Below are 21,759 nucleotides of genomic sequence, written 5' to 3' on the forward strand. Positions count from 1 at the left end.
GCCAAGGACAAAGGTCCAAGACTTTGTTTAATCTTACTCTCCGGGATTCCTTTTAACACTGAGAGTTGGAATTGCCCATAATGCTTGGAGAGGTCCACATACCAGATTGCGAAATGTTGGGAGTCCCCTGTTCAGGCATTAGCTGTGGAAACAGGGACCAGGAAGTGGGAATTCAAGACAATTTCTCATACTCCAGAGACCAGCATCAGAGTGCAGATCTAACTTTATTGTTTATCACATGAGCTTATATGTAGCTTTTCTTTTCTTTTTTAAAAAGGGTATGTTTTTAAAGATAGGCTAATAAGGGTATGTTTATATATTCAAGGGCAAATTGGGTTGCAACCTGTGGTTTTTTTTTTTTTTAAGTTTTATTTATTTATTTTATGTATGTAAGTACACTGTAGCTGTCTTCAGACATACCAGAAGAGGGCATCAGATCCCATTACTGATGGTCATGAGCCACCATGTGGGTTCTGGGAATTGAACTCAGGACCTCTGGAAGAGCAGTCAGTGCTCCTAACTGCTGAGCCATCTCTCTAGCTCTGCAACCTGAGCTGTTAAGCAGAATCTGACTCATCTGCTCAGGAGCCTGTCTGGGAGTCTGCAGGGGAGAGTCCAAACTCTCATAGAGATTTCGGTGAAGACTGGGGAAGCAGACACCTCTATGGCCTCGGGCCCTCTGTATTGTCTCACAGGTATGCCAGGAGCCATGTCAGATCACGTACTGTGTAGAGTAGATCAGGACTCTTCAAGTCTCAGGAGCCTGTGTCCCACTTCCTCCTCCACCAGGTTTATCTCCACACTGCCCTAAGTCAGTTACTTTATAACTGTATAGAACAGCACTTTTCCACACTGTGATTTGCACCAAGAGACTCTATTGTACAAGGAGCATGTGCCTGTATTTTGAGGAGGGAGGACAATTTGCACTTTGCTAACTAACGCCCTCTGTCTAGAACCATCCACAAAGCACAGAGTGATAATTTACTCCTAAAATTAACAAGAGTACCACCATAAATGCTTATCAAAGGCCGAGATTGTAGAAGCACACAGACTTATTACAACAGGGTCAGCAAAGCCAGGCCCAAGAAATTACCAGACACATTAGACAGAAGAAAGGATGTGAGTTGTACGTACACTCTGTAATGAGGAAGGCACTTCACAGCGTGATGGAGAGGATGTCTGCCATCTGATGTCTGATAACCCAGTATGTATGTCCCATTATCAGGTGGTCAAGAATTATTATCATGGGACCAACATACAGAGAACTCAATGAAGTCCTAGTAGTATGGTTTGTTTCCAAAAAATGATCTGGCTCACTTCAACAGTCCATATACTTACTGGTCTGTCTGGATCTGGTCTTATCCTTCTCTCCTACAGCATCCACCATGGGACCAACTCAAACCTTCAGTCTACAGTCCACCATCCTGCAGACCACCAGCAGGTTTTCTATCCTATCCCTACATCTTGACATCCCTAGCAACCTCCTGCTTCTACCTCTCAATGAAGCCTCTTTGAAAATTCTTAGTTACTCTACAGTTGGCCTCATTAGTCCTTCATAGTCATTTCATTATAAATATATATAATGAGACTGCAGTCAGAATGTAATATATGAGAGAAGAATAAGTAAAAATAAAGAAAATATACAGCGAAATATATAGACAAAATATAAAAGTACTTATTGCATAATTTGATCTAAGTGGTAAATAAATAAAGATTGCAAACCTGTGCTTGCTTCAGCTGCCCAATAAGAAGAGAGTCCACTTGATAAATTGCTGCCAACAAAACCAACATATCTTGTGGACTTTACCCAGTCAGTTCTGACATCGTGGAAAGGCGTAGACATGCATATTCATCCATGTATCTGACCTGGCACTCCTGATGTGTCAAGTGCTGGGTGAACAAAGTGTGTTCTTGTCATCTATGCAGTGAAACTTGCAGTTAAGGGAAAGCCCCACTTGAACCTCAAACACACTGTCTTAGTGCAAAGACAATCCCAGACAAATTCTGTCCTGACTAGAGAGATGGGCCATTAGTGGTTCCAAATTACATGTAGTTTCCAAACCATAGCACTGGAGAATAGTTAAGTGGATGCCAGGAAGCAGGGTTTGGCACAACAGTTCATGTCAAGGGGACATGAGGGAACTTTCTAGAGCAAAGAGAACATTCTCTCCTTGAAGGAGGTGTGGTCGCACGTCTCACACATTTTCTCAAATTTTATAAACTATACAGTTACATGGGTGAGTTTGCTTGTATACAACTTCATATTATAAAACTTCATATATATGTATATGAATATGTATATATATTTACATACATACATATATATGACAACTGCTGGGCGTGTAAAAGATGCGTTGTGAACCCCTTTGATGAAGTGTCCTTGCTGCTGGCACAAATGGAAATCACACAGACAGCAGCAGGAGCTCAAATGAGCTATGGCCCCAGTGGAAGAGTCTAGGACCAGTCCTCCTAGAAATTATCCTTCTCTGATCCCCTGGTGTCAGGATGGACTCGACCCCAAAAGTCATGCTTTCCTCTGGCAGATGTCAATGCAATGTATTAAAAAGACTCTGCAAACCCAGGAAAATTTGCCCAATGGGAGAAGATGATCAGAGGCAAGGGTGTATAGGAGTCTCAGGATCCCTCAGACAAAAGAGCCAATGTCTTAATGACAGCGGGGAATATGGGCAGTCTGGGCACAATTTGGCTCCTTTGAAATGGGGTAGCTAGTAGACATATACAGACCTGCTTCGCATAAAAGGTCGTTCCACCTATCACCTTGAGACAGAAATAGGTGAATAGATTTGCTAATCATAATACATAATCTACAAGTATAATAAGTAGAGACACTTTCAGTGGTTTTCAAATTTAGTAACTAAAATGAGAACCCCTAGGTACTATGTTCTGAAAGTATCTATGAATCACATTTCTATATTGAAATCTCCAGTGGGATAGTAAGAGTTCAGCACATGTAGGGATGATCTCTATGTACTGTGTGGAAGCATCACCTGTCAGTCAAAAGCTGATGGCCTATTAGCAAAAGGTAAGAAGTAGAAAATGGGAGTTCTGGTAGAAAGGTAGGAACTCTGGCATAGTCAGGTTTGGGAAGATTCTCTACCAGTACTTGGAGGAAGTTAAATGTGTGAAACTGAGAGGTTACCAGCTATGTGGCAGACATAGAATAATTTAAATGGGTTAAATGAGTCACAAGTTAATCAGAGAATAAATGACCTAGCAAAAAGCAGTAAGCATTGATGATAATACTAAGCCTCTGAGTTGCTACTTGGGAACTTGGCTGTGGGTGGAAAAGCCAGTGGTTACAAGCACAGGTCTGCCCAGTGAATCTTTGGGTCAGAGAGCTAGGCTTCTCCACACAGATTTGCTAGAACAACAACAACAGCAAAAAAGTAGATTGAATACATTTTGGCATCTTTGTAAAGAAAGCAAAATACCAGCAACTTTGTACCAGTGGGCTTGAAAACATTAAGAACAACACTATGGTAAGAATGAAATCAAGCACATGGAAAATCAGAGTAGGGGTTTACCAAGGAGTCAGGAGTTTTCAGGAAGATATAGGAAAGGCAGGAAAGCAGCCAGTCGCAAACGATTCCTTTATATATGGTATGATAGGGCTACAGTGTTCTCAAACCACATGTGGTTTGCACACCACAGCAAAATAAAGCTGTGTGTCAGGCATGATGGAATTTGGAGGTCAGAGAAACCCTCAGGGAGCCCAGGACAGGAATCTCTTCTGGTATAGATAGATACCTCTTATCTCATCCCAGGTCTCATATCACAACCAAACATCTTCACAGATGTGTGCCATGCTCCCTTCTCCCCTAGGGCTGTTGGCCACCAGCCCATGAGGATAAAGGGAGCAGGGGTCAAGGGGAGCAGGGTGGAGGGTGCAGGGTTTGTATGGTGTGAGTATCAACAGAAAGATTGTCTTCTAGGTTCAGCTTCAGTGAGACAGCTGAACTTTATTAGGGGTGAACGAGCATTATGTAGATCTCAGGGAGTGGGTAGGGATTTCCAGGGTGAATGGACATTATTTGTTAGGGTGGGGATGTTTCATTTACATGAAGAAGAATACACCAAGAACCTGCTGGACAAGTTTGTATTCTGGGAGAGAGGAAGTTTAACCTGTAATCTGGCCATAAGCTACGTGGCTTCCCTCAGAGGATTTCTGGGGTTACAGGTGGGAAGGGCTGATTGGTCATTACACAGTACTTAACTATCATATGGTGGGAAGGACCGAGTGGGACATACGTGCTGAACTATGCATCACTTGCAGAAAGAGTTGTGCAAGGTCATCCTCTAGATAAGGCCAGGCACCTGTGCTTCGAACACTCTCTGGATAAGACTGGGCAAAGGAAAGGAAGCCCTGCTGAGTTCGGGAGCCTTCCATTTTGCACCAGGCTCAGATTGCTTATTTAGATACAGTGGACTGCAACCTTAGTTGCAGGGTCATCCAACAGATGTGACATATTCATGCAAGTGTGGACTTCAGAGGCTTCAGAAACCCTAGGAACAAGAACAAACTTCAGAAGGTGGACAACTGAGAAACCCACCGAGACCCCCGGGACTGCCCTAACTACTGGCTCAGCTTCATTAGCCTAGGAACAGGTCCACTCCTGCTTCCCAGGAAAGTGAACCAATCACCATTTTGAAAAGAAACAGATGAGATTTCACATTCAAGGACAATATATACAAATATTCTTTGGGTAGTTGATATCCTCAGTTGTTGGTGCCAGAGAACTCTGACAGCTATTGTCTAAAAGCACATGCAGCTCACATTAATTTTTCTGAAACCTTCTCCCTAATGTGATGGTACTTAGAGTCAAGACATTTAGAAGTCTTAGAGTGCCATTGTTTGTTCATTTATCTAGAGCAATGGCTTTCAAACTGTGGGCCATGGCCCTCTTGAGGGTGGACCCCTTTTCATGGGTCCTAAGACCATCTGCATATCTGATATTTACATTATGATTCATAACAATAGCATAATTGGGGCTGGAGAGATGGCTCAGTAGTTTAGAGAACTGGCTGCTTGCTCTTCCAGAGGTCCTGAGTTCAATTCCCAGCAACCACATGGTGGCTCACAACCATCTGTAACGGGATCCGATGCTCTCTTCTGGTATGTCTGAAGACAGCTACAGTGTACTCATATAAATGAAATAAATAAAATCTTAAAAAAATAGCAAAATTGCAGTTGTAAAGTAGTAACAAAAATAATTTTATGGTATAGGATCACTAGAATATGTGGAACTGTATTAAAATGTCTCAGCATTAGGAAAGTTGAGAACCACAGATTTAGAGAGTATACAAAGTGTGATCATTAAGTAAAGGACCAACTCTTGCCTCACAGCAAATCTAACAGCATTTGACTGTATGTGTATACGTATGTGTACGTGTATATGTATCATATATATGTTGTTTATAAGTTACTCAAGTTATGACTTTTTATTTGATTTGGGGATAAGGATCATGCTATATTGTTCACATTAGACTAGAACTCTTAGGCTAATGCAATTCTTCTATCTCACCCTCTGAATCTCTGAGGCCAAAATATCTGTCCCCAAACCCAGCTTACAATTTACACTGTATTTGAAAGAGCAACCTGAATTTGAAAAGACAGTGGCTCTAGATAATTAGCTTTTCTACTGGTCATTTGTAAGTATGAGAAAACATGAACTTGCTAAGAGAGGATGTGGAATTTGCATGGCCCACTACATGGAGTCAACAGTTCCTAAAGCTTCTGATTCATCTGAAGAGGGAAGTAGAGGAGAGGAGAAAAGAAGCCCTGGCCTAGTGCTCTGTGTAAGCAGACGGGGAACTTGGGGGCTCACACCTCCACAATGTTATAAAAGCATTTATCAAGTGGGTCTCGTAAAGATGGCTTAGCAGCTTGAGTAAAAAGTAACATGCAGAGGGTTTGTCATGCATGTTAGCTTATGGAGAAACATAGAAGTTTGGAACTTGGGCTCCTCAATGGTATTTAGGAACCTTAGACTTACCTTACCTGTACTTAAGTCTACACACCGTTCCTGACACAGAACACTACAGCTCTGCATGCTTTTCCTGAGAACCCTTTAGCTCCTGAATCTTCTGGGGCAGAGTCTTGGTCCAGAACTGCAGCCTTCTGGCCTTCAGGGCTCGGCCCACAGCAGGCTGGGTGTCCAGCTGCAGATACTGCTCATCGTGGTCCAACGCAGGCCAGTAGGGTAGACCCTCGCTGTTGGGGTTCCTGTGGATATGGCACCCAGTAAAGGAGAATGAAGGTCATTCTGATCCAAAGCCTGATGCCCTTATTTGGTCAGGGCAGTGGTCCAAGGAGACTAGAGGATTAAGAGGACTGATTTGGGTCAGAGCAGATGTCCTTATATAAGGCTGTAGGTGTCAGCCAGTAGTGCTTGCTCCATGTACGGTAAGGTTTCCAGACCTGTTTTGTGTCTCCTTGTGTGATGGTTTGTATATGCTTGGCTCAGGGAGTGGCACTGTTAGGAGGTGTGGCCTTGTTGGAGTAGGTATGTCACTGTGGGCTTTAAGACTCTCATCCTAGCTGCCTAGAAGCCAGTCTTCCACTAGCAGTCTTCAGATGAAGATGTAGAACTCTCCACTCTGCCTGCACCATACCTGCCTAGATGCTGCCATACTGCCACCTTCATGATAATGGACTGAACCTCTGAGCCTGTAAGCCAGCCCCAATTAAATGTTGTCCTTTATAAGACTTGCCTTGGTCATGGTGTCTGTTCATAGCAGGAAAACCCTAACTAGGACATCCTGCAAGAAGCAATATCTAAAGATCTATATAAACTGTGGCCTACCCACCAGGTCACTGTGAGATGAACAATAACCAGCATATATAAAGTGTCTATCTAAATGTACCTTGTGTAGGAAAGATTCTATCAGGTAATGAAGGACATGTGCATGGTAATGAGGCCATCACAAAGGGAGACCTGGATGGGGACTCCTTTATGAGGAGGTTGAGGGAGGGACATCCTCTCACCCATGCCGTGCAAAGTTGGCCCAGTACTTCATTATCTTCCTGCTCAGCAGCTTCTCCTCCTCAGTGAGGTCAACTGCAGACAGAGAGAAAACAGGGTCTTAGCAACCCTCTGCAGCTGTCCACCTGAGCTTAGAATCACCATCCCAACTGTAGCCTGACCCCGATCTCAAAGCCTGGCTCCTCCTTCCAATACCATCCAGGATCCAAGATCCAGCCAAGCCTCTATTTGAATCCTCCAAGGTTCATTTCTGTTCCAGTGTGCCCTTGTTCCTTCTAGAACAGGCTAGACTGGGAAGGTTCCAGGTTCTAACGCTAGTGTAGCATTGTGAACTGTGTGTGCACTCAATCCTCTCCTCTCCCAGAGCCTTGATTTTCCTCAGCTGGACTGAGAACTTACTCTTCTTTTGGGGACTCTTCTAGGGCTATCTGAAGTTCATGGAAAGGAAAGAAGACTTACATTCCATGTCCCAGAAGGAGGATCCAATCACATAAGGAAGCTCATCCCCATGGTCGGCCTTCACATGAGGTGGTCTCATGTCCTTGAGGAAGCTGGACAGATGCTGGAACTCATAAAAATAGACAGGAGCATGGGAACCTGGGAGTGAAGACACATTGTGACATAGCGGCTCCTTATCTGGAGATGTTCTACTTCATCTTTTATGCAAAGGTGCCTTGGTATAAAATTATCTGCAATTACATCAGTTGAGTTAGGAACTCCAGGCTGGGTTACTGCCAATGGGAAAATCCTGTTAACTGTTAACTCAGCCTTCCCACATTGTTTAGGCAAGTTGATGAGTAGCACTAACATGTTTCCTCACATGGACATAGATAAAATCCTACTGTCTTATACTAGACATAAGGATTTATTGAGGTAAGTGTTCTCAAGTGCCTGGTATAAAGCCCTGATCAAGACATGAATCAGGCCTGGACACTACAGAGCTCACCTAGAACCTGCAATTCAGAGTTTCCCCTTTGGCTTTGTTATAGATGTACTTACGCTGAAAGTGTGCTACTTGGAGAGCAGGGATCACAAACGTGAAGTCCCCCATCATCTCATTGAACTGTATTTGGAGAGTCTTGGAGTCCTCAATGTCCCCCATGTACTCTTCCATCAACAGGTCACTACACTCAGGGGGCAACATCTACATTAGAGACACCAGAAAGATTGAAATTAGGCAGACCACGGGTAGTCTTGAGATGGAGAGATGGAGACCTGGATGAGATAGGATACAGGAGCATAACTGCAAGCTCTGGAATGAGCCTACCCAGAAAGACACACATACAACAACCTTTATTTCAGGGGTTGTTTTCTGGGCAGAACAAATGGAAGACCCTATTTATTGGGGGAGAACCTATAAAATCTCACCATCTGTACTGCTGTGCTCTTCAGAACAGTTCGCATGGTCTCTCTGTTTATTTCCTTCATGGTGCTATTGGGGTTGAGCTGGGATATGAGGATAGTAATAAGTGTAAAATAAAATATACATGATTCTACAAATCTCTGAGTTTCTGCCACCCACAAAACAAGCCAAGATTGGAACCATGCCTTACCATGGGAATTATCCAACCATACTCATCACTGTTGATACCAATGATGCTGGGGACCGGGTGAAAATCCACAGAGGCCAACAACTCCAAGGGGTGCCTGGGTAAGAACTCCCCATCTACCACACCAGGGGTGCTCCTGAAGACCTATGAGGTAGTAAAGGTCAATGCTAAAAGTCAGACCAATAAGTATTCAGTGCCTATTGACTTACCCAAACCATTTTTCCAATTTCCCAAATTTATCTCAGGATGCTTATCCACCTCCTACCCTAGAAGAGAGATCTCACACCTAGATTAGACTATCTTGGTGTTCATTTTTGCACCCAGACACAAAGACACAAAGATGTAAAGGTGAATTTGTTTAGAAGATTATAAACTGGCTGTCCCATACTGTCCTCTCTCCCATCCTCTAAGCCACATAATTCTTCCCACATTGTTAATAGCCAGTATCTCCTCTTCACTCTTGTCTCGTAGGCAGTGCACCAGGGCTTCTGACTCCACAGGCTCACATCCAGATAGGTTGGCTACCATCTGTAAAGGGACCAGGCAGGAGCTGTCTCATCCTTCAAGGCATACAGAAGAGTCTTCCCAATTCCATCTAGATGCCATAGAGGATGTGTGCTATGTGTGGACTGGAGTAAGTGTGAAATTGTTACTACATATCTGTTACTCAGAGGTGATAGTCAGAGAGACTGTTCTACCTACATGGTATTTTTTTCTTGCCCTTTTCATCTGTATGAATGTGTGTGCTCCCTACGTGCATGGGTACGCTTGACTACCACAAATTGTGTGTGTGAATCCTCTCCTTCCACCTGGCTTGAGACAATGTCTCTTGGTTTGAAATAAACTACACCAAGGTACTTGACCTGGGGACACTCCAGGAATTCTCCTGACCCTGCTCTCTATCAAGCCATAGGAGCACTGGGACTATAGACCCATATTACTATATCAACCCTTTTATGAGTTCTGAGTATTTAAACTCAGGTCATCCATTTGCACAGCAAGCAGTTTTACCCATGAGCCATCTCTTCAGCCCACGTGTATGTTTTTTTTTTTTTTTTTTTTACTCATAATGGAAGCCATTGAGTACATCCTTGTTGGCCACATAGCATAGACAGTATAAATAAAGCAGACAGGAGTGGATTCCAACCTTTAAGCCTCTCAGAAAATAATGGGGAAAACCTATTTCCTGAGGCTCTTGCTTTTTTCCAATGAAAAGAATGCTAGAGTTCTGGTGTGTGAGAGCTGTGTTGCTCAGGGCTGGGATGGTACAGGATACTCACGGTGTAGACCATCTCAGTGGTGTTGGAGATAAGGCCAGGCAGCAGGGCTACACCACTCTCCATGATGGCTCCGTGGAAGAGCCCTTGAGACATGGGGGACACAACATGTGAAGACACACTTGTGCCACCTGCTGACTCGCCAAAAATAGTGACACGGTCAGGGTTGCCTCCAAAGTGGGCAATATTCTGCTGGACCCAGCGTAGGGCAGCCACTTGGTCCAGGTATCCCCAGTTGCCTCTGGCATGCTGGTCTCCAGTGCTGAGAAGTGGTAGGAACAGGGATCACTGAGCTGTCCTATTTATGTTTAATGTAAATCCCCCATTGCCTCATCCAGCCCCAGGCTCACCTGAAGAAACCCAGGATACCCAGGCGGTACTGGATAGTGACTACCACCACATCTTCAATGGCTGCCAGCATGGACCCATCATATGTAGAAGCCATGCCCCAACATAGCCCACCACCGTGAATCCATACCATCACCTGGAGAAATCAGGATAATGCTCAAAGACTCCTCCATATCCCAAGCTCCACTAGACTACGTATTAGACAATCAAATGCTTTGTCTCTGCGCAGGTACACATACAGACAGAATTCTGGACCTGGGCCACAGATGGACTTCTCTAGTCCAATCAGAATTTTTCCAGCCCTCTCTCCTCACTGGGGAATCTTATTAGGAATTTGTAGCTCAAGATACAAAGTAGTACCACCATTATTCTCAGAACCTTCAAAAGTGGAAGAAAAAGAGGTGTCTTCATGAATGTCACTTCCTGGCTATTATCCAAAAGGCTCATCAAATCTCATTGGTGCAACAGATATTCCAACGCTAGAAATTTGAGCGCCCTTGTTCTGCCCTTGAGTGCCTGAATGTGTCCTCAGGCTCAAGTTGATAGAATGAGTCCCTAGTCGATCAAAGAGCCAGGCCTCTGATATCTCAGAACTCAAATTCTCTGTGTCCCACACCCATGGTTCAGTTGCTTACTGTGTCTGAAAAGCCCTTCTTGGACTTACAGGCAAATGCTCTCATCTGAGCCCACTCTGGTAAGGTTCAGTTTATTTATTTTATTTTTTACAATCTGCCTGAGAAAGAAATCCTCTCCCCTCCACCCAGTTGGCCATGGCTTGAACTCACAGGCAAATCAGAGCCCTCCTGGGCATGGGCTGGTGTATAGATGCTGAGGTATAGGCAGTCCTCAGTCATAGAAACAGGAGACCTGTTCATCTTAATTTTCAGATTTTCTGAATTCAGTCCATCAATATCCTGTAGACACCTGGTGGCAGTGACAGACCTTTATTCTAAGAGATAAGCACTGGGTAAAAACCTTAATCTGGATTTGTGTGCAGCTGCTTCTGTTGTTGCTCCCCATGAGGCTAAGGCAGGATCCTCCTCCAAAGTCCCTTTCTAAGAGGGTAAGGGCCACAGGGTTTGTGGAAACTGGGAGAGAGTCTGACTTCCAGAGAGGCTTCTGGTTTGGTAGGGCCTTGGATGCTAGCTTTTCTGAGTCAGGGATAGAGGCGATTGTAGGGATCTCTATGAAAATGGTTGACTGCCTGAGTTGACATTCGCCACTTCCTCTATGCTCTTTAAGCCCTGGTGTGATGGCTGGTTTTGTTCATTGACTTGACACCTTGCAGAATTACCTGGAGAAAAAGTCTCAGAGAGGGCTTCTCTAGATCAGGTTGACCTGTAGGCCTTGACTCTGATGGATTTTCGTGACTAGCTTAATGAAGGTGGGAAGACATAATGAAGGTGGGAAGACAGGCTCATCGTGGGAAGGACCATTCTACTAGAGAGTGAGCTTCTGCACCGAGGGTGAAGAAAGTGAGTGGAGAGAGAGCCGACGTGTGCACTCTTTACTCTATTTCTGATTACAGAGATGGCATGACCAGCTCCCCTCAGGTTTTGGGTTGGTAAATACCCATTACTTCTGCTCTCCTTGGGGACTTGAAGTATATTCTACTGGACACAGTAACTCCTGTTAGAAACACACCAACCTTGGCAGTGAAAAGTTGGCATCTGAGAGGTCTTGTCTTTGCTTTTCTAAGCAGTACTGGAGCTAACTCCCTGTGGGTGACAGACTTTGACCAGGACCACATGGCTCTTCTCTAAACCTTAGCACAAATTCATTAAAGACTCCCGAACACATAGAACAAATTGTTTATGGAGCTGAGATGGAAGAAACACTACAGTGTGATCCAGAACTCAGGCCTAAAGTTCTTTGGAGCCCAGAACTTACATGGCAGGGTGGGATGTCCCATCTCTCACACCACTCCATGGTTCAGGGGCCTCAGGAGGAGCAAAGCGCAGTGATCCTACAGGTGGTTTGGCAAAGGGAATTCCCAGGAAGGTGTGGACACCAACTTCTGTATCTTTCACATGGACAAGGCTGCCTCTCACCTGGCCTGTGTGTGTGTTTCTGATGGGGCTGGCTGAGTCCTGGCCTGTGGATAGAGAGATGCTATCAGCATTGGTTCTTCCCAGGCAGCTGCTACTACACTGTTACCAGGGTATGTGGGGAAGCACTCTTAAGGTCTCTCAGTTCTGATGTCGGATGTAGGGGTGCTGTTTTCCCTAACTTCTACAGCAGGGTACCTCTCCCAGGGTTCTTTTGAAGAGTGCCAGGACACTTCTTAGAGTGTTCAGCAAAGAGGTAACACACTGAGAGAGAACACAGCAGCACAAACGCATCACCATTGTCATTATCATCCAAGGGCAGTTGATAAAGCCAGCCACAGTTATGGGAGCACATAGGAGGGAACTGGAGGGAACCATCCTATGCTCTTCCTCCTGACCTGCATCCCAGGCAGGATTCTTTTTTTTTTTTTTTTTTTTTTAGATGTTTTCTTTATTTACATGTCATACAATATCTCCTTTTCCAGGTTCCCCTCCGAAAAAATAAAATGAAATAAGATAAAATAAGAAAACAAAACCAAAAACAAACCCTTGTTCCCCACCTCCCCCTGCTCACCATCCCACCCTCTCCTGCTTCCTGGCCCTGACATTCCCCTAAACTGGGACATAGATCCTTCACAAGACCAAGGGCCTCTCCTCTCATTAATGACCGGCTTGGCCATCCTCTGCTATACATATGCTGCTGGAGCCATGAGTCCCACCATGTGTACTCTTTGGTTGGTGGTTTAGACCCTGGGAGCTCTGAGGGTATTAGTTAGTTCCTATTGTTGTTCATCCAGGCAGGATTCTTTAGAGCCTCTTTTGTGGGGCATTGAGAGGCACGTGTTTTACACACTTTCTTATTTCATCTCCACCCTGTCATCTCCTCCCGACTTGGTGTGTCTTCCTTCTCACAAGCTCAGCCTCTGACTCAGCAGAATTGGGCAGCTCTAATCCTGGTCCCCATTTCCCACTTAGGGAATCTTACCCTGCACGTGGCAGACTAGAAGCAGGAGTCCACAGGCCACAGCATTCAGCAGGTGGGGAAGTCTATCCAGTAGCATGATTTATTTCTAGGCCTGGGTCTATGCTGTTACAAGTGACAGGGTTTCAATAACAGGAAACAAAATATATAGGCCTTGTCCAGGCAGGAAATTGACCTAGTATGACATAGGCAGAAATTTTATTGAGTGGGGCAAAGTTCTTATTGCAAGGGAGCTTCATTGACTAGTCCTAAATGACAGAAGCAAATGGCCAAGAGGCAGAACAAAGCCATCTCTGCAGTTTCTGTTTTTAACTTGGCCCCCTAGAAAGGTATAGTGCACTGGCTAGTTTTATGTCAACTTGACACAAGTTAGAACCATCAGAGAGGAGGGAGCCTCGATTGAGAAAATATTTCAGAGAATAGCCAAAATTTGGCTATAGGCAAGCCTATAAAGCATTTTCTTAATTAGTGACTGATGGAGGAAGGCCCAGCCCATTGTGGATAATATCACTCCAGGCTGGTGGCCCTACATTTTGTAAGAAAACAGGCTGAGCAAGCCATGAGGAGGAAGCCAGTGGACAACACTCTTCCATGGTCTCTGCATCAGCTCCCTCTTCTGGGTTCCTGTCCTACATAAGTTCCTGCCTGGTCTAACTGCTTTTCATGATGAAGTGTCATATGGAATTGTGAGCAAAATAAACCCTTTCCTCCCCAAGTTGCTTTTGATCAGGGTGTATCATCACAGCAATAGTGATCCTAAAAAAGACTCATAGAGTGGTCTCTGAAGCCACTTTGGGAACCCTGTCCTCAAACCTGAAGTCACCATGATCCTTGTCATATCCATCAACCCAATGCAGATACTGGAATGAAGAACAGGGAGCAGAAAGCTGTTACAGGAGAAGCCATGGGGCTCCTGTGAGTAGGTACACAGTCAAGATACAACAGACAGAGAGGTATGCAAGGCCAGGAGCTCTGAGTTTGACCTCCACCCTCAAGGCTCATGTGCACTGTCAAGACTCAGTGCCCCTCATAGTGATCTTAGGATCTATACATACTCTCCCTGTTAGGTCATGGTAGCTTCATTGAAATACTGTAATTCTGCATGAAAATCTTCATTTCCTACTCTATCCACTTCTATACTGTGGCTACTCTAATAGCCATAACCTTATAAGAAAACTCCAGTCATCTATCAAAGTAGATATACTTTGCAAATATTGCTTGATTTTTTTTATTTACTTAACATTGTGTGTGTATGTGTGCATGTGTGTGCACATGCACGAATGGGCATTCATGTGTTATGGCACATATGTACAAGTAAAGGGATACTCATAGGAGCCAATCGTGTCTTTTTACTATGTGGGTCCTAGAGATTAAACTCAGGTTGTGAGTCAGAGTTGGCAGTCCTTACCCACTGAGCAATCTTCCCAGGTCACATTTGATGAATATTTTATGGGCCTTGCTGGAGCTAGTAAGGGATGGGTGGGAAATGGAAGATAGTAGATCTTGACAGATGGGCTAGAGTTGGGTTATACCTGAAGCTGTTGTGTTTGCTGCTTTTGCTATTGCTGGGTTTGCTATTGTTTTGCTGGATTGCTTGTTAGAGATATCCTGATGATGAAGATTGGACTTGCCCCTAGGCACTCTATAACCCTAACCAGGAGAAAGTAGTCTAAAGAGATCTATGCCCTCTTTCCCCTCTAACCTTCTTTCTCTCCAACTTAGTGTTGGAGGGAGATTGGAAGGATTAGGGTGGAATAAGGGTGAAGGATGGCAAATAATAGAACACAATAAAGTTCCCTCCCAAAAATATGCTTACAGGTTGGGACATTGACTGTGGAGGATACAATCCTTTGTAGACCACCACCTCACTATTTACAGGTCTTCAGTCTCTGCCATTAAACTCAGGGGCTCTTTTCATTGAGTAATGGAGTCTAATCTCCTCCCAGAGACACTTCTTCCTAGTGTCAGAGACACATAACATAACCTGGATCTCAAGACAAGTATACTTCTGCTCCTATCTCAGTACAAAAGGCTAGCTCCCATTGGGTGCCAAGCACTGAACCCAGAGGCTGGCATTGGTTTTTCCATTCTGAATCTCAGCAAGCCCTTTGGAAAATATATGTGGAAATCCCCCTACTCCACAAGGAAGGGAAACTGGATGTAGGATTGAGAAGTAGGAGCCACTGCAGTCTGGGCCAGAGCTCAGAATACTAGCCCACTCTAGGGCCTGAAGTCCTCTGGGCCTAGAGCTTACATGGCTGGGAGAAGAAGTCCCATCCCTCACACCACTCCATGGTTCAGGGGCCTTGGGGGTGGGGGTGGGGTGGGGAACTGCAGAGGTCTTGAAGTGGCTTGGCAAAAGGAGTTCCCAGAAAGGTATGGACTTCCATGTCAATGCCCTCCAAATAGACAAAGCTTCCCTGTACTTGTTCAGTGTGGGTGGCCCTGATGGGTTTGGTTGAGTCCCAGCCTGTAAATGAAGATGTGATAGGTTAGTCAGTTCAGACAGCCATTTTTGCTGCTCCATCCTTTCTCCCCTCTTCTCAGCCTTGTCAAATGACCCTGGGCTGAAAACACAGATTTCTCATGCTTCCTGCCTATTACACTGTCTTCACCGAGGTATTGCCAGGTCTAGTCCATTGACTCATTTAGGAACCATGCGATTCAAGGCTATCATTCAGCCCTATGGGCTTCCAGCACTGGACCACATATGTATCAATAGCACAGTCTCCTCTCCACCAGCCCTATGTGAACCAGTATATAGGGACTACAGGAGTCACACTGAAAACTATCCAAGGGGATCTCAAACCAGCACACAATGAATTGCCAGAGCATCATTTGCACTAGGCATGATGTGAGAGGAACTTTACAAGATGTGTGGCTGTTACCAGAACATCAAGCACTAATGATTTGTTGGTACTGTGCAATGAAGAGATGATACATCCACAGTTGGTCCCAATAAACAGGCTGTCTGACTCCCAACATTCGGAGGAGGATGATGGGCTCATGCTTTGACTGTCATGGCCTGGTCCTCTGTGCCTGAGAGTGTGAGGAGGTGTCCAGTGAAGTGCCACACCAACCCCAGTAGGATCTGTGTGACAAGTTCCACAGACTGAGGCGGCAAAAGAAGGAGGCCTCCTGGAACCAGTTGTGGAACTCTTGGCCAGAGAAAAATTGTTGAGTCGTAGTTCTCTTGGCAACTTATCTGTTTTCTTTTCTATTCCTTTTTCTATTTACAAGATGTTCCTGATAGCCCTAAGCTACAATCTTCTTTTTTTTTAAGTAAAGAAATTTTTTATATGAAAGAAAAGTTGGAATGAGCAAAGTTAAAGCAACCAATTAGGAGCATTTCCAATTTTTAAGAGAAAATTACAAATTAAAATGTCTCTGAAGTTTAGTAAGACACCCTGTAAGACACTCAGATTCATATGGGAAAAATTAGCCTCAAAGCTTTTTGTACTCTTTGAAATACATCACAGCTGGCCTTAAACACCCCCTAGAGAGGACACGGGGAGATTATTAAGAAGCTAGACTGCAGAATGTGTCATTCTGCCTCTCGCTGTCCCAGTTTCCCCTTCTGTAAAACAGAAGGGCTGCTAGTAGTACCTACTTTGTAGAGGTTAAGTGAGACAGTATCTGAATACTGTTTATAATCATGCCCAGAGCATAGAAATGCTACAGATGTGTCTGTTTAGCGAAAGAAAGAAAGAAAAACAGCCCAGCAACTAAAGCTTGGCACATTACAAGGGAAGTTTTGCTGTTCAAGATGCCATTGGCTTTTTTTATTTATTAAAAAAACCTTTTCCATCAAAATGAGTTTGTTACTGCCCATTTGAAAACAATTCCTTTTTTTGTATTTTTTTAATTAGATATTTTCTTTATTTACATTTCAAATGATATCTTCTTTCCCAGTTTCCCCTCCAAAACAAACAAACAAACAAACAAAAAAACCTGTTCCCCCTCCCCCACTCCCATTCCACCCTCTCCTGCTTCCTGGCATTGGCATTCCCCTACACTGGGGCATAGAACCTTCACAGGACCAAGGGACTCTTCTCCCATTGATGACTGACTAGGCCATCCTCTGCTATACATATGCTGCTGGAGCCATGAGTCTCTTTGGTTGGTGGTTTAGTCCCTGGGAGCTCTGAGGGTACTAGTTAGTTCATATTGTTGTTCGTCCTAAGGGGCTGCAAACCCTTCAGCTCCTTGGGTCTAGGCTATGATCTTAAGCGAGAATAATGGGTACAAAACAATCCCTTGAGATGACCCCATGACCTTACCTCCAGGAAAACCAGCGCTTCACTTTATAAATCATGTATAAGATAGTATTGATAAATATAAACTTTCCCAACAATTAAAATTTTATATGGCTGCATGTGTGTCATTGGAAGTAGGTTTTGGTATATTGTTTAAGAAAGCCTTAAATAAAAATAATTAAGACAGTTTAAATTTATGCTTTGAAGATTTACAGAAAAATAGGAACTAGATGTTAAACAGTAACCGATCATAAAAATTCATTAACTTGTCCTTGGAAATTTGCCACTAGCCATAGGTGATTTTTGTATGTTGCTGTATCAAATGATTATAATAATATCCGTTCTACCTGGCTGCTTCATTGAATACACCTGTTTTGAAGTTGTAATATTTGGATGATTTTGTATTTTACTGTGCCACATGATTATTACAATATCCGTTCTATTTCACTGCTTCATTGAACACAGCTTTTCAGAGTTGTAACACCTGCTTCTTTACGCATAAAATCCCTTGTTTGAGAGCTGCAAAATACACTCAGATTCAAACTGCCTCTGTGTTTGTTTCTGTTTGTCACCACTGAATCCTTACCCACCTAGCCTTAAAACCCACATCCCAGGGACTCCCATACCCGACTGGGGTGGTCTTTGGCAGTGAAGCCCCCCCTTTTCTGCTGTGTTGTCATATCCACCAGCTCCTACCTCCTCTAAATCCCCCCCAACACACACATACAGCACCATGTTCTGACACTGCAGAATTTGGTAGATCTGACCTGTTTTCATAAGAGAAAAACCCAAGTCAAGCAAATGCATCAAATGCCTCAGATGCTGATCCTCTCCCCTCACCATCTGATCCACACACATCAGCATCTTTGGTGCTGCTTGACATAGACGGGACTAGGGAAATAGCCACACACAGGGACTCAAGAAAACTGGCCAACATCTTGCCAAATCCAAAGACATACCTCTGTCCCCAGTGACTTGCTCTCTATGTGCAAGAACCTGCCACATGCTATTTCTGCCACATGCTATCTCTGCTCACTGAGTGCTAGCCACTGATATTTGACACTGTTACAGCAATAGACAAAAGCCACTGAAATGGTCCTGCTTAAAGCCTGGAATGATGTCTCATCTTCACAGAAAAGTTCTCTATAAACTTCATATGCAATCTGGTAAACTGTCCTTCCCACCAGAAGCCAGAAGCCATAACCCAGGGCGGAACAGTAAAATCAAAAATTACTGAAGAAATTTCATTTCCTGCTTTCCTTTGTTTGCTTGCTTTATTTTCTTGACATAGGGTCTTGTTAGGTGGCCCAGACTGGTTTGCAGTTGGAGCTCCTCCTGTCTCAGGCTCCTGCTAGATTAAGTGGTGCTGAGCACCACTCAAGCCAGGTCATGCATCTTTTCTTGAGGAATCCTAGGCATTATATCAATCCTGAGCACTCTGCCAATTTTTTTTTTGTCCCTGTGGATAAGCCAAGCCTGGGAGGTATAGAAGGGAATGGGCCACAAATCTATGTCTTCTTCTTGTTGCCAGTGGTTCTGAACCCAGTTGTTCAAACAAACAACATTTAGAACAATAGGCCATGAGTGAATCTTGCAGATCTCCCTACCTGGAAGGTACTGATGACCTCCCAGAACCTTGGCAACAGTGGGCAAGAGTCCAAGGGTGAGGCGAGTGCAGTCTGCTTTTGGGGGAGGCAGCTTTTGTGGGTCTAGAGTTCACCAGAGATCTCATATGAGGATTTGGAGTAAGGTGCTGGACACATACACCCTGATCACACTGCCTTGCTATCTCAGCTCTAATAAGGACTTGAAACTGTTGACACACCCAAAGCGTGTGCTGCTTACCCTGGAAACCAAGCCTCAAGTGAGGTGCATGGGGAAGGGAACACAGGGTTTCCTGGTTCAGCTGTAGATTGTAGGCCTGGGAGCTTTTGCACTCCTTAGTGGTAGCCAGTACCTCACGTAGAGTCCTTTTTGAAGAGTGCCATTGCATTTCCCTATTCTGAGAGCAACACATGAGTATTCTTTAGCTGAGTGAAGTTATAGCAGTAGCAGCTATAGTTTTGGCCATACAGAGTATGACCTTTAGATCCAACACCACTAAGAGCCCTTCGTACCAGGATGGTTCCTTAATATTGGTGCTGGGGAGGAGGGGCTCTGGCATCACAGACCTTTTGTTTGGTAGAGAGGCTAGCCCTTCGGCTTTAGTAGGGCAGTAGGAGAGGCACATTTCCTATACCATCATCTCTACCAGCTCCTTCCTCACTGGCACTTCCACTCCTGCAGTCTCGGCCAACAAATTTTCATCAAGTAAGTGTTGGCATCTTGGACATGGGTCCCCCATTCCTCCCTTAGTGGTCTCGGCATGCATATAAAAGAGAGGAGAAGCAGAAGCTCACAGGTCGTAGTCTTCAACCATACAGGAAATCTGTCTGATAGCATAAGTACCTTCCAGCCCGAGTCCGCACTTCTGTGGGATTGACCACAGAGTGTATGAACCTTACCCCAGCAGGAGCTTGGAACTGAAGGACAGTAGGCTCAGTGGGGGCAGGTGCTAAGACAAGCCAACATCTACTGATAGGGCCGAATGGTAGGAACCAGTGACCAGCAAGTGAGGCAGAGCTGAGTCCCATTCCTGCTCTTCCTTTAAGTCCTTTTGGAGGGTGCAGTAGAGGTTCTGATGCCCTCTCTCCAAACCTGCTGTCACCATTTTCAGAGTTATTGCAGTGAAGGGTCAATGAAAGTATTGGAATGAAGAAGAGGGGGCAGGAAATTACAAAGTGAGGAGCCAGGAGGGCTTTTCTGAATAGATGCATATTCAAGATGTCACAGATGCTGAGGAAGTGGAACCTGAGGAACTGTGATCTGGGGAAAGGGGAACTACATGTGCATGCCCATCACCCCAAAAATACCTCCATGGTTTTTCAGGACTTACAGTTTCCTGAGTCCAAGCTTGGGGTCTGTACTGGCTGGTTTTGTGTGTCAACTTGACACAAGCTGGAGTTATCACAGAGAAAGGAGCCTCCCTTGAGGAAATGCCTCCATGAGATCCAGATTTAAGGCATTTTTCCCAATTAGTGGTCAAGGGGTGGGGGGCATTGTGGTTGACTCCATCCCTAGGTTGGTGGTCCTGACTTTTGTTTGTTTGTTTTTGTTTTTGTTTTCCGAGACAGGGTTTCTCTGTGTAGCCCTGGCTGTCCTGGAACTCACTGTGTAGACCAGGCTGGCCTCGAACTCAGAAATCCCCCTGCCTCTGCCTCCCAAGTGCTGGGATTGAAGGCGTGCCCCACCACCGCCTGGCTTGGGTCCTGACTTCTATAAGAAAGCAAGCTGAGCAAGCCAGTGGAAGTGAGCCACTAAGCAGCACCCCTCCACGGCCTCTGTGTCAGCTCCTGCCTCCAACTTTCTGTCCTTTGTGAGTTCCCTGTCCTGACTTCCTTTGGTGATAAACAGCAATGTGAAAGTATAAACAGAATAAACCCTTTCTTCCCCAACTTGCTTCTTGGTCATGATGTTTTGTGCAGGAATACAAACCCTGAGACAGTGTGTTTCCATATGAAGGTGGAAATTGTCCTTTCCAGTTCTGAGAAGAATTGCACTGGAATTTTTGTGGGGGTAGAATTGAATCTATAGAATCCTTTTTATAGGATTTTTTTTTTTTTTTTGCTATGTTAATCTTAGCAATTCATGAACATGGGAGATCTTTGCATCTTCTAGTATGTCCTTCAATTTCTATCTTCAAGACTGGATGTTTTTTATCTTGAGTTATCTCAGATATTGTATGTTATCTGAAGCTATTGTGAAAGCTATCTTCCTGATTTCTTTATCAGTCACTTATCTTTGTATACAGGAAGATGATTGATTTTTGTGAGCTAATTTTGTGTCCAGCTACTTTGCTAAAAGTGTTTATCAGCTGTAGAAGTTTTCTGGTGGAACTTTTCAGGTCACTTACACACACTCTCATATCTGAAAATACAGGTGCTTTGACTTCTTCCTTTCCTATTTGTATCCCTTCATCTCCTTCAGTTGTCTTATTGCTCTAGCTTAGAATTCAAGTACTATACTGAATATGTACGGAGAGAGTGGATGACCTTGTCTTGGTTCTAATTTTCCTGGAATTGTATTCAGTTTCTCTCAATTTAAGTTGGTGTTGCCTATGACCTTGCTGTAAAATGCCTTTATTATGTTGAGGTGCATCTGTAATCTCTTCAAAAATTTTATCATGAACATGTATTGGACTATGTCAAAGGCCTTTTCTGCATCTAAGGAGATGATCGTGTGTTTTGCTTTGTTT

At 44.3% G+C, this 21,759-nt stretch overlaps 1 protein-coding gene across 4 annotated transcripts; it reads right to left on the minus strand.

The window, feature by feature from the left end:
* Positions 1 to 6,039: 6,039 nt before the first annotated feature.
* Positions 6,040 to 13,288, minus strand: LOC116068024 (pyrethroid hydrolase Ces2e-like). Of its 4 annotated transcripts, none has more exons than XM_031337098.1 (12): positions 13,213 to 13,288; positions 12,070 to 12,274; positions 10,965 to 11,103; positions 10,182 to 10,315; positions 9,835 to 10,093; positions 8,984 to 9,082; positions 8,558 to 8,698; positions 8,373 to 8,450; positions 8,004 to 8,148; positions 7,464 to 7,601; positions 7,007 to 7,079; positions 6,040 to 6,244 (listed from the first exon to the last, which is right to left on the minus strand). In XM_031337098.1, the coding sequence occupies exons 1-12, from the start codon at positions 13,286 to 13,288 to the stop codon at positions 6,058 to 6,060; spliced, it is 1,674 nt and encodes a 557-aa protein (XP_031192958.1). In that variant the 3' UTR covers positions 6,040 to 6,057. The 4 variants fall into 4 exon arrangements, with proteins under 4 accessions (XP_031192958.1, XP_031192957.1, XP_031192959.1 ...); XM_031337097.1 differs by having other exon boundaries at positions 8,373 to 8,436; positions 8,532 to 8,698; XM_031337099.1 differs by lacking the exon at positions 8,984 to 9,082.
* Between the last annotated feature and the right edge of the window lie 8,471 nt (positions 13,289 to 21,759).

Source organism: Mastomys coucha, unplaced genomic scaffold (assembly GCF_008632895.1).
Source record: "Mastomys coucha isolate ucsf_1 unplaced genomic scaffold, UCSF_Mcou_1 pScaffold22, whole genome shotgun sequence".
NCBI classification, from domain to species: domain Eukaryota; kingdom Metazoa; phylum Chordata; class Mammalia; order Rodentia; family Muridae; genus Mastomys; species Mastomys coucha.